We start from the raw sequence: 13175 nt of genomic DNA on the forward strand, positions 1-13175 counted from the left end.
TATTTTAAAAGCACTGTTCCCTGTTCTTAAACAAACAAATAAACAAAAGCCCCACATTTATTTTTTAAAAATAAACTTTGGATCATTGCCACAAGTGGAAAACTACTGACACCTGGCCAATATAGACGATGGTAAAAACAAAACACAAGACAATAAGAGCATTAACCACACTCAGCTTGTTACAAAGGAAGGTTAGCAATCGTCCGTGGCAGAGACTCGAACGTCTGTGTCCCCCTAAAATGCATGTGTTGGAACCCTGGCCCCTAGTATTAGGCATTAGGAGCTGGGGCCTTTGGGAGGTGACTAGTTTCATGAAGGTGAATGGGGTCAGTGCTCTTATAAAAGGAGGCTTCCGAAGGCCCCTCGCCCCTTCTGCCGCATGAGGATGCAGGAGGAAGACGCTGTCCGTGAGCGAGGAAGGAGGTTCTCGCCAGACACCAAACATGCTGGTGCCTGGATCTTGGACTCGCCAGCCTTGGGTGTGTGAACAACAAACGTGTGTTGTGTGTGAGCCCTCCAGTCTATGATGTTCTTGCTATAGCAGCCCAGATGGACTAAGCCAGTTATTAAATTAAAGACAAGCTAGCAACCAACTTTCTCAGTGATGTAATTGTAAGGGCTAAAAGAGAAATGAAAAAAATTTTTCTTCTGACTACGTAATTTCATATTCTTTAGCTCCGTGTCTGTAACAGTCTGAAATGGCCTCATATAAAACGAAACCCCGCATGGTAAGAAACCCTGAGTTAAAGCAACCAGGTCACCTACTGCTAATGAGAGGCCCCCAGCTGCTCAAAGGAGGTGGCAGTGAGTACTGCAGGGACTACAGATGCCCACCCTGGAGTCGGACTGCTAGGGTTCAAATCCCGGCTTTGCCACTCATCTGCTACAACCTTGGGTAAGTCACCTAGGCTCTCAGGCCTCAGTTCCAGGCACTTAAAACAGTACTTCTACCGGCTCCTCATCAGGAAGACATGAGCTAGTAGAAACAAAGCCCTCTGCACTGGGCCCAGCACATGATGACACGCTGTAAACCCCAACCATCGCCCTCGATTAGGGAGCCGGCCCTCACCTGCCCAGTTTGAGCCTTGTCTGCCTCCATCAACTTCCAGGTGTCCTCCACGTTGGCCCCGGCTTTCTGCAGCTCGGCAGTGCTGTTGTGGTGCCGGCTGACATCCCCGCTGTAGGAGGAGGAGTTGCTGAGCTGTCTGGGGAAAGCGAGGCACAAGGGTGTCAAGCAGCGGGAGCCTTGGGCAGGGACAGCAGTCCTAGCAAAGTACCAAACCAGTTCAACCTTCTGATTTTACGGATGCGGCCCAAAGAGGGGAAGGGCCGCGTGAGAGAAGTGGTCCTTTGTGCAGGCATTATTCCAAAAAGCATTTCTTGCCCACCAGTGGTCATCAGCTTTATGCAGACCATCGCAGATTACCACAGATCATATGACCCAGAACTCTTTCCTGCCTGAGGCAGTCCTATTCCCCAGGACTTATAATCTTGGGAAATGGCATACATTGTGTGTATGTATGTGTGTGTGAGTGAGAGCACACACACACATGAGCGAAGGTGAGGAAGTGTGACCCATCTTGGTCACTGACTCCCCTGCCTCCTTAGTTTGCCTGCCTCAGTGAAGCAAGCCCCAGGCCAGAGAGACGCTGGGAGCTGGGAGCTGGGAGCTGGGAGCTGAGGGCTGAGGGCGGCCTCCCAGCTGCGGCCAGTTAGGAAATGAGGACTGAGTCCGAGTACTTGGAAGTGAATCCATCCCCAGCTGAGCCTTCGTTAGACCCCAGCCTGGCCTCGGCTGCAGCCTGTGAGAGACACTGAGCGGAGGAGCCAGCTAAGCCACACTGGACCCTCCAAGACACAGAACCAGGAGATGACAAACCATTAGGGCGTGGTAATTTGTTACATAGCAACAGAAAATGAGTACCCCAGTGTTCTGCATGTTTCTTCAGTCTGCCCACGGACCACCCCAGCATGCACCCTGTCATCACCTGCCCCGGTAGCCCAGGACCATCCACGTTCATGGCCTCATCTCAGCTGCTTCAGCACATTTTTAGATGCAGCAACTGTGACTGATTGTGCCGCCCACCCGCCTGAATCTGGCAGTGCCCCCCGCCCCCAGCGTGACTCGGCAATGCTCTAAGCACTTCACACGCATATGCCTCATTCCACAGGCACCCACCTCAACAGGCGCACCGACAGAGAAGGAAATGTTTTCACCTGTCCCGGGTGACAAAAATCTGAGTCTGGGAGGGTACTGTGGCCAGGGCTCTAAGGGCAGAGCTGCTCTTACTGATCTCCATCCCAGCCCCGTTTCTGTGAAACAGCCCCACCCCCAGAAGAAGTAGGTCCATGTAGCCCCAGCTCCCCCGATATAACTGTGTGCTGCTTACTGGGTGCTGGTGGCACAGGCACTGTTCTAACTGCTTCACGTGCACCATGTGATGTAAGCCTCACTACGACCTGTGTGGCAGATACACCACAGCCCCTATTTGACAGTTGAGAAAACCGAGGCACAGAGAGGTTAAGCAACAAAGTCCACAGAATGCAGGTCCCCCAAATACCCAATGATCTCACCAAACACAACCTCCTTTAAAGCCACAAACTGTAGAACTGAGGATCAGTGGCTCAGAGGCCAGACTTGGGTTCAAATCCCAGCTCAAATTCTCTCCAGCTGTGCAAGTTGTGGGGAGCTCCCAATCTGCTCATCTGAGAAATGGGCAGATGACAGCAACTACCTCCAGGTTCAGTGGACTGCACGGGGCTTGGCACTGTGCCGGGTCCTAACGGTGCATAAAATGTAGTGGCCACTATTACTGTGACTATTTTCAGTTGAATGCTGGTTCCTAAAGACTCAATCTTCCAGCCCCTCAGAGTGACTTGAGCATAAATCCACACCATGTAGGGAACTTGAGCGTCAGAAGCCCAGCCCAACAGTTAAATCACAAGGCCCGTGTGGATCGTGCCACCTGGTGGGAACGGTGCCAGTCTCCCCCTTCAGGCCTCCGTGCTCTGGAAAGTGAGGTTCCCGGAGGATTTGGGGAGGAGAAGGAGGAGGCAGAAAGCCTGCACTTTCCTTGACCCTGAAGAGCTGAAGGCCTTTTTTGGTAGGTCGAGCCAAGCCACGGGCACGCTGTCCCTCCTCTCTCCCCACAGGCAGGGGGCAGAAATGTGGTGCCTGCCTCCCTCCCCATCCTTACCTCTGCACTTGCTTCCCGGCAGCGTCCGTCACCACCATGCCATTCTCCATCTGCCTCGTCTCTTTGCCTGGACCGCTCATGCCTGCTAATCCTGGCAGAAGACAGAGAAAGGGGGGATTGTGGTTTCAAAGGCCAATGTCAAAACCAAAGACAAAGAAAACCTGTCACTTTGGGGGGAGACGGCAGACAACCTGGCCTCCTGGGAAGCTCAAAAAGCAAGACCTGCTTTGCTGAGGCCACAGGCAGGCTCCCAGCTGGGTACAGGAGCTAACTCTATGGCTAGTTAGCTAGTTCCTTGGGGCAGGGATGATGCTTTGCAACCATCTCGAGAGCCCGTTAGCTGATGGTGGTAGGCCTGAACAGAGGTCCTGGGCCAGCAGCAACAGGTACAATCCAGTTCACGGACAGTGTCCCTGCTGCATGAAGCTTGACCAATGGGGCCAGGATGCAAGGAACCAGACACGGGGAATGGGCACAGTCCTCTGGTCCCCAAGGATCTCAAGCAGGGTTGATACTCAAAATAAATAACAACCAGTTCTGACAGGGGTATCCTGTTATGCCAGGAGTTAACCCTTTGGTTGCATAATCACGGGGTGGTCCAGAAAGTCTGGCGCAGTGGTACCTGGGGCAGTGGCTGCTTCCCTAACAGGAAGGGATTTTAATAACTGATATGGGCCCATGAACACCAGCAGGATATCTACCCAATCCCTGGAAGTACCTAGCCATCAACACTAATCATGGTCACTTCCATGGTGATCACTAACATTTATCAAGTGAATGGTGGCCACTGTGCTGAAATAAGTGATCTCCTTTAACCTTCCCAATCACTCAGTGAAACACTGATTACACCCACTCTGCTCTGATCTCCTGATTCAGGTGCTGAGAGAAAGAGAGGATAAGGGAGAAGCGCGACACAGGGCTCTGAAGGGATGGCCCCGGGCGAGGAGGGGAGGGATGCAGGAGGGAAGTTACGAAGGAGGATAAATACACAGCCAGGGCGACCCTGGGAACATGCTGACGTGACATGCATAACAGCAGAATCCAAAACGACAGGCTCTCTGGGGTGACAGCCACAGGAAGACAATGAAGACGGAAAGCTAGGGCTCATTCCTGGGGCAAGGACAGGAGTTCCATGCCGTGATTCTCAACCTTGGCTGTGAAGACCTTGGGGACCCGTGCTGAGCTAGAGCACAGTCAGGTGTGAAGTGTTCTCTCACCTCCTAGCTGCGTGTACTGGGGGAAGCAACAAACCTCTGGGCCTCGACTACCACCTCTGCAAAATGGGAGTAAGAGCACCACCTACCCTTGCATGCAGGGAGATGAATGAGCTGTGTCTGGTGCTCGGTGAGTCTAAGTAAGGCAGCATCAGGGTGCTCACCGTTCCTTACCTGAGTTGTAAGTGTGCTAGAGTTCTGGCACACAGCCAGGATTGAGAGTCACTGCTTTAAACACTTCCTTTAATGTCGACATCTCTGTTTTTAATTTAAAAAAACACTAAACCTAACAAAAAGAAAAGCCGGGACAGGCAGGACCTTCATGCAGTGGCAGGCCCCCCATGCTCGTGCACATGCGCAGCCTCCGGGGCCGGCCTGGCCTGGGCCAGCTCTCTTGGAGCAGGGGATGCCTGAAATCACTCCCAGAGACACCTGTCCTGTGAACAAGTGCTTCAGAGAGCCCGGCTGCCCCACCTGGCTGCCCAGGCCACCCTCTGTAAGCCTCAACCTTCTCTTCTCCTCCTGCTCCTCACTCAGCACCAGCCCCCAGGACTAGACAGCAGCCCCCACAGGGGCCTCCTGTGGTCGGCTCCCCTTCTCAGTCCACTGGGCTCGTAGGCTGATGTGCCAACGGGGGCAGCAGGAGAACTCTCCTCTGCAAGGGGAGGGACTGAGAGTCCAAGAAGAACAACATGAATGTGTGTCGCCCACCGCCCCAACTGCCTTATTTGCAGGGGCTCAGCCCTCCCCTATCCTATGGTCTGGGCAGGACTGTCTGTCAGGATGCCCCAGGCTCCCCCAGCCAAGGGTGGGGCCCTTCCCCAGGTCGGCTCACCAGCCCCGCAAGGATCAAAAATAGCTCCAACTAATGTGTCCTAAAGGAGTCTCATTCCCAGAGTTCCTGTTTTCCGAGTCCTGTGGTCCAGTTTTGCCTTTGGTTTCTGAGCTTCTGGCAAACTCCCTTGTTGTTAAGTGGCTGGAGTTGGCCACTGCGGCTTGCTAAGGGGCTCTCTGTCAGGACCTTCAGCCATGCAACGCTGGTTACAGAAGGCAAGGAGGATGGGTCTGAGCCAGCGGCCAGTTCCAGCCCTTACATCACCAGAGGGAGAGAGGGCAGAATTTCCGGCTGAAATTCTGCTAGAAGACATCCCTCCTCTGGGCACCCACCACCACCTGCAGTTACTCCATCAGGTGCTCACCCCCTGCACTGTTATGGTCTGCCAAGGTCCTGACCACGCCCAGGAGGTATGAGCAGCAAAACAATCAGTCAGTGATAATCAAACTGTTGCCATGCATCATCCATCCACCGTGTGCCAGGCATTCCACAACCAGGATCTCCTTCAAGGAGTGCTGGCTGTCACCATTTGACCTATGAGACAGCAAAGCTTAGCCAAGGTCACCCAGCTGATGAGCAGGAGAGCTAGAGATCAAACTGTAACCCCAAGTGCCCACCAGGAAGCCTGGAACACAGTAGGTGCCCAATAAATGTTTATTGGCTGAACAATGGAGGGGGTGCAAGGGCGGACGTTCAAGGGCCCCCTCCCAGGCATGCAGCAACAGGACAAGTCTAACCCACATGTCGCTGACCTTCCTCTTCCTCGTCCACCGCTCTGCTGCCTGGGAATTCACACGATCCAAGAAAGTGTTAAGAACCGAGGCAAAACTCCCTCCCTAAGCCCCCATTTTAAACCCCCTGTGGGGATGGATGGAGGTATCCTCTTAAGGGTGAGAGGCAAGGATGGCTAAAGGACCTGCTGCATTTGTGCCTCAGTTTCCCCATCCCACATGTTCCGGTAAATCCCTGATAAGCACATTATACAAGACCAGGCCTTTCTTCTGAAAGCTATAATTGTTAAGAGTTTAAACAAAAAAAAGAGCAGACCAACATTCCGTCTTTACACCTGTTTTCCCAGTAGCAGAGAGAAAGAAAAAAGGGACCACAGCGTGGCAGGGCAGGCAGGACAGCTGGGAGGTGGCACAGGCCTCAGCTCCAGCTCACAGCCTTTGGCTCTCAGAGAACGCGAGCCCTCACTCTGAGCCAGCTACTCATGGAGCCGAGAAGAGGGGAAGAGAAAGTAATTTGGCTCAGGTGTCACCCTGGACCCTCCCAGGCTAGGATGGGGACCCCTTCTCAGGGTTCTCACAGCCTGCCACGCCTACCTCCACCACCACGATGTCCTTGATTATTTAGTGCTTGTGTCCCCCATCAAACTGTGGGGGGACTGCATCTCCTCCACTGCTCTGGTCCCAGCACCAGGTACATCAGACGGCTGTGTGGGTTTACACAGGATGTGCACCACACAATTCAAGGGGCACCATCCCACACAGTGGCTCAAGTACCAGGCAAACACAGGCGCCCTGTGCACCTGTGCATTCATTAACAAATGAATGGCCAAGTGAACAAGCAGAGCTGACCTCCCGATGCCAGAAGGGGCACCACACCGGCCACAGTGGTGCCAATCTCATAGTCCACTGCCACAAAGCTGGTTTCCACACCGGCCCTGAGAGCAATGGGCAAAATCGGCTCATCCTGTTTTCTAATCTGGGTAAGTATGCAGCTGTGGTAATGTCCAAAGCCCACAGACCTGTACAGACCACTTACATAGGGAATGACTCCAGCAATCAAAGGGTAAGTCACTCACTCAGCACATTTACTGAGTATCTGCTATGTGAAAGTCATTGTTCTCAGTCCAAGGGTGACCAAAAAGCCCTCATGGAGCTTAAATTCCAATGGGGGTGGTGGGGGAGACACAATAAACAAACCAGCAGATCCAGAAGTTGCTATCGTGTAGTGATAAGCACTACAAAGAAAAATAAGGCAGGGTAGTGGGGAAAACCAATGACGTGATGAAGTAATTTTTTTTTCTTATCCTCACCCAAGGACATTTTTCCATTGCTTTTTTAGAGAGAGAGAAAGAGAGGGAGGGAGAGAGAGAAACAGTGATTGGTTGCCTCTCATAGGCTCCCTGACAGGGGATTGAACCCACGACCTTTCAGTTAGGGGACGACACTCCAACCAACTGACCAGAGCTGAAATAATAATTCTTGTTTTTTACAAGAAACCTATAATTCAATGAACATTCCTTGAGGCTTCTAAGCACCAGGTATGGGGCTGTGATGTTGACACACCAGGCGCTACCCCTGCCCTTGAATGCAAGTGCTGCCTGAGCTGTGTGCTCAGCCGGCTGCTGGCCCTCCCAGTGGGCGCCTCACAGGCTCACTGTTTATTCCAGCTATGCTGCCTTTACTTAAGAAGGTTCTGGAACTCCTCTTGGGCAAGGGCCAGTGGGCAAGCCTCCCTGAAGGGAAAGATCCAAGTCACTGCTTTATAGTCAACGCCTCATTTTTGACCAAAAACGGAAGTGACCGGCTGTATCACCCAACCCTCCCCCTGCCTTCCCCCCCATGCATTGGGCCTTGAAGGTTCTTCATACTCAAAAGAGGAAGAAATACAGCTACTGAAGACAACCAAAAGGAATGTGCAGTCTACAGACGGACTCTCCAGCAGCTGTGTGGTGTTTACGACAGACTTTTGTAATACGGGGAGGGGTTTATGGGCCGGCGCTGGTGGGAGAGGAAGGGCAGGAGACCTGATGAAGACAGAGACAGGTGGGCCAGAGGCCAGCACAGCACCTCCCTGTCTGTGTGCGGGCAGAATGGAAGGAGGTTCTTTCTCTTGGTTCTCTGTGTTTTTTGCAGTTTGCTATTGTCTGCAAGGAGCATATGTTGATTTTATAATCAGTAAAAAGAAAATGAGCAAAAATATGAAGAAGGGAAAAATTAGTCACAGGGTTGACTGCCAACAAGGTTGGGAAAAGTGGACGAGCTGTTGGAATCGCCGTCTTTTCTGCAAGATAACAAGGGAAGGACCTGAGCAGCCTGAAGCTGGAGCAGAGTGGGTCCCTCCCCATCCTGCGGGCGGAATGATGCTCTGCTGTTGGTGGGTGGATGCGTGCTGTGTGTTGTAGGGTGTTTACCAGCATCTCTGGTCTCCACCTACTAGTTTCCATGCCCTAATCCCAGTTGTGACAACCAACCCCATCTGCAGACATTGCCAAGCTCCCCCGAAAGGCACAAATGTTCCCCAGTAAAAACCACTGCTCTAGGTTTTAGGCTCTCAATAAAGAAACCAGAGTAAATAAAAAGTTTTCTTCACTTTCCAGGTACAAAGGTTTTGAGCCAATATGTAAATCTCCTTTTGACACCAAAAAAAAAAAATCCTTTCCTGGAAATCAGTATAATGAATGTCTGTGGCGAGGGACATCTCTCCACTCCAAGCCTGGTTCCTGTTACATCTCCCCCTTCCCTGCCCCAGTGAGAAAGAACCCCCCAAACCAAACACTCCCCCGTCAGCCTGCATGTTCTAAAAAAGATCTGATTAAGTCAACAAGGAAAATAAAGTTTCCCTTTGGGAAGTGCCAAGAATGTAGTTTCTGGCACATCCAAGGTCCTTGGCACTTGGTGCTGGCTAAGCAAGACTAGCCCCCGATGCTGGGCCTTATCACCAGGGAGGCAGGGAGGGTGGGGGCCGCCCAGTCTGACTTCAGACTCAAGGGCTGAGGACTGCTGTGTCCCATCAGGCAGGAGGCTGGGGAGTGGAATTGGGGAAATGACTCCACAGTGCTGCTAGGGTGGTGGGCGGTATTTTCATCACCAAAATTAAGTGCTGACATGCACCAAAAAAAGGGAAAGAGAAAAAAGAAATGGGCAGTGCTCCATGTTCTGCATAAACTGCTTTGGACATGCCTGCAGCTGGGGAGGAAGGGAGGGGAGGGAGAAAAGCCATCTGTGGTCAGCAGAGTCTAAGAACGTCCCCCGCTCACCTGGACAGGATGTGGACAGGGACCTCATTCTGGGGAAAAACGACTCAGCAAAACCCACACGTGTCGATGTGGAAAGCATTCAGTGTTATGTTTGCCTCACTGTTGCTCACCAAGCGGGTCAGTGAAATGGTGATCTCGGAGTAGCCACCACCCATTACGTGACCTCGGCTTGACTTGGGTTCAGAGGAAGGAGACTTCGCGGCAACAGGAAACAGGCTAGACCCGAGGAGGAACTTTCTAACCACGAGAGCATGAACATGTAGAAATTCAATCCAACCAGAGAGTTTAAAAGCTGAAGGGAGGGTCAGCTATTTCACGCTGGCAAAGGAAAGCATTTTTAAAACTAGGTGCATAGCAGCATTACTTATAATAGCTAAAAAGTGAAACCAACTAAAAAATGTCCACTGGCTGACAAAGATAAATAAAATGAGGTATGCTCACACAATGGCGTATTATGGGGAACCTACCCACACGAAATGGCAAATACAGCCCAGCCCTGTGGGAAAGCCCATAGGCACGTGTCAGCATGCAGGATGCCAAACCCACAGATCAGTTCTCCCATGGGAAGCCAGGCCTGCACTATACCTAGGCTGCTGTGAGGCTTGCTCTTGCTAAAACTCCCTCACCCTGAGTTGAAGCAGCAAATGCTTACTGCATATCCTTAAAGTAACTTCCTGAAGTCTGTGCTAATTCACCCAAGGACTGAAGTGTAACCAGGCCAATTACTCTAATTGTTCCCTTGCATTGGCAACATTTTTTCCTTGTTAATCTGTAAGAAGTAATCAGTAACATCCTTTCTGTTGCTATCTGTAAAAAGTAATTACCTAAAGCAAACCTAAGTATAATGAATGAAAACCTTCTTTGATGTATGCTATTAGAAAGCCAATAAAAGCCAGTCAAGGCAAGGGTTGAGGCACTCTCCCCTTGAAGAGAGTGGCCGTGCCATTCCTTTTTCTCCACAGAACTCAGTAGTCCATGTGAATTTGTCTCATCTCATCCACAACGCCTCGGACACTGCAGGCCAGTGTCTGCATCAGCATATTACTCAACAATCAAAAGAAATGAGGTACTGATACATGTTACCACACAGATAAACCTTGAAAACGTCATGCTAAGTGACAAAAGCCAGTCACAAAATACCACATGACAGAATCCCACTTATATGTTCAGAATGGAGAAATCTATAGAGACAGCAAGCAGACTGGTGGTTGCCTAGGATTTGGGGGGCTGGGTAAAATGGAGAATGACTACTAATGAATTTGAGGTTTCCTTGAAGGCTGATGAAAGTGTTCTGAAATTGACTGTGGGTAATGGTTACATAACTCTGAATATACTAAAAATTACTGGATTGTACACTTTTAGTGGGTAAATTGTACGGTACTTGAATTATATCACAATAAGACACATACAAAAAACCACTAGGACCTCCACAGCACACTCTAAGTCAGAGGAATTTGCTCCCACCCCAGGCAGGCCTGGAGGCCACTCTAGGAGCAGAGGACAGGGAACCTGGAGACCAGGCCTGGGAGCCAGCCCCACCTGCAGCCATCGAGTGTCCTCAGACAAGGTGCTTCCTCTCTCTGACATGCAGTGGCTTTCCACTGCATTTAGACCAAAACCTAAACTCCTCACCCTGAAGGCTCAGGTGGGTGGCCCCCCAGCCAGCCTCATCCCAACCCCCATCCCGTGCCTACCATGGTCTGCACACAGCGACCTTCTTTTTGCTCCTTAAACAAATGGAGCTGCCTGAGGCCTTGGCCCTTGCTGTTCCCTAAGTCAGAACACTGCTCCTCACATCTTGCTGGCTCCTTTCCATGCCAAGGCCACTTCCTCAGAGGGCTTCTCTGAGCACCCTGGCATGCCCCAGCACATTATCCTGCATTTTCAAAATTCACAGCACTTACTACTGTATGAAACCACCTATACTTGTGGATTTGTTTGTTGCCTTCCTCTTCCACTAGATACTAAGCTCCATGAGGACAGGGATTTGTTTATACATTGTTCACCTCTGTCTCTCCAAAACCTAGAATGGTGCTGTTATGGGCTAAATTATATCCCCACCCACACCCAGATCCATATGTTGAAGTCCTAACCCCCAGGACCTCAGAATGTGACCATATTTGGAGAAGAGGCCTTTGCAGATGTCACTAGTTAAGATGAGGTCATTAGGCCCTGCTGGTGTGGTTCAGTGGATTGAGTGCCGGCCTACAAACCAAAGGGTCGCCAGTTAGATTCCCAGTCAGGGCACATGCCTGGGTTGCAGGCCAGGTCCCAAGTAGGGGGTGCATATGAGGCAACCACACATTGATATTTCTTTCCCTCTCTTTCTCCCTCCTTTCCCCTCTCTAAAAATAAATAAATAAAATCTTAAAAAAGGAAAAAAAGGATGAGGTCATTAAGGTGGGTCCTAATCCTATATAAATGGTGTCCTTATAAGACAGGGTGGATTCAGAGACAGACACACAGGGAGAATGCCATGTGAAGATGAAGACAAACTGGGGAGATGCTTCGACAAGCCAAGGAATACTGGAGATTTCAGGCAAACCACCAGAAGCTAGAAAGGAACATGGAACACATATTCCCTCACAGCCTTGGAAGGAACCAACCCCACAGACACCTTGACCTCAGACTCCTTTCCGGCCTCCAGAACTGTGAGACAACACATTTCTGTTGTTTAAGCCGGTACTTCATTATAGCAGCCCTAGGAAAATAATACGAGTACTTAACACAGAGTGGGTGCTCAATAAACATCTGGTATATGACTAAATCAATGACTAGCAAGTAGCTTTTTTAGTGATCAGCCCCTTTCACATAGACAGGGCATCGCCCGCTCCCGGCATAGAAGGGACTAGTTTCTTTAAGCCTCGGTCTCCTCACAGTGGCCTGGGAGTGATGACTCCACCTCCCTCATGAGTTGTTAGGAGGGTTCGGCAAGAGGACTTCTGCGGAGAACGGGAGCCCCAGCAGGCACTGTCTCAGCTGTTTGCCTTCAGATCACAGACACGCCGGCGACAACCTTGCCCAGGGGAGCTGGGCGACGTGGCAGCCCTGCGGCCCTGCCCTTGAAGACAGTCTGTCTGAGACCTGTTTGGGGGCCAAGTATATCGCAAACATGCCACAGAGGCTCAAGAAGTCTGTAATTAGCTCCTGGAGGAGGGAGATCAGGGTAGGACAGTTGACCTCTATGTAGTTCCACTCTTTTTTAGCAACAGCTGAAACCAAAGCCGAAAAGGCATCAGATGACCTCTCCGTATTAACACGGGTCGTGGCTCAGAGAAAAGAGGTGTGCAGAGGACCGTCTGAGCTGCCAGTCTGACCAACGAAACACAGGGCAACCTGGGAAGGCTGCAAACCAATCCCTTGACTTCTAACCAACTGATAAGACAGAACAGGATTCTTAGAAGTCTTGCCCTATCTGCTCCAAATAAAGACGGGGTGAGGGCCCAGCCTAGAATTCAAAAGGCACCTCTGAGAGGTCCCTGATCTCAGAGTCCTGGCCTGAAAGGGGAGACAGGGCGCAGTGGCTGGAGAGTGGGCAGGCTCACCCTGACCTGGCAGGGGCCAAGGGCATGGGGGTAAAAGAGAAGCAACTCTTTCCAGGGGAGTAGTGACATCAACTGTCATTTACTAAACCCTTTGTGCCAGGCACCATGCCAGAGGCTTCACACAATACAGCACATTAAATCTACATCAAATACTAGAAGGCTGGTTTTCTTGTTATACTGCTTTGTCAGTGAGGAAACTGAGGCTAAGAAGGGGTTTGAGGTCACACAGATGGTTAAGAGCTAAGGCTGGGATTTGAACCCAGGTCCTGCCAACTCTGAGCCTGCACGCTCAACCACCTTGCCTTATGACCCTCACATCTGGGTTAAGCCACACGTCACCGGCTTCTCACAGCTTCTTGGGAGTCAAGAGGCCTATAATTATCAGTGTCTCTATTT

At 51.0% G+C, this 13175-nt stretch overlaps 1 protein-coding gene across 3 annotated transcripts in view; it reads right to left on the reverse strand.

The window, feature by feature from the left end:
• The window catches only part of ABCC1 (ATP binding cassette subfamily C member 1), a 135568-nt gene that overhangs the window by 20913 nt on the left and 101480 nt on the right, over positions 1–13175 (reverse strand). For 2 of the 3 annotated variants that reach the window (XM_036020890.1, XM_036020888.1), the window contains 3 exons: positions 5999–6028; positions 3198–3288; positions 1070–1205 (listed from right to left, as the gene is read on the reverse strand). In XM_036020890.1, coding sequence (XP_035876783.1) covers positions 1070–1205; positions 3198–3288; positions 5999–6028 — 257 coding nt within the window. The remainder of the gene's footprint in view (positions 1–1069; positions 1206–3197; positions 3289–5998; positions 6029–13175) is intronic. The other variant, XM_028511155.2, reaches the window with a different exon arrangement.

The sequence above is a fragment of the Phyllostomus discolor genome, chromosome 3, assembly GCF_004126475.2.
Source record: "Phyllostomus discolor isolate MPI-MPIP mPhyDis1 chromosome 3, mPhyDis1.pri.v3, whole genome shotgun sequence".
NCBI classification, from domain to species: Eukaryota; Metazoa; Chordata; class Mammalia; order Chiroptera; family Phyllostomidae; genus Phyllostomus; species Phyllostomus discolor.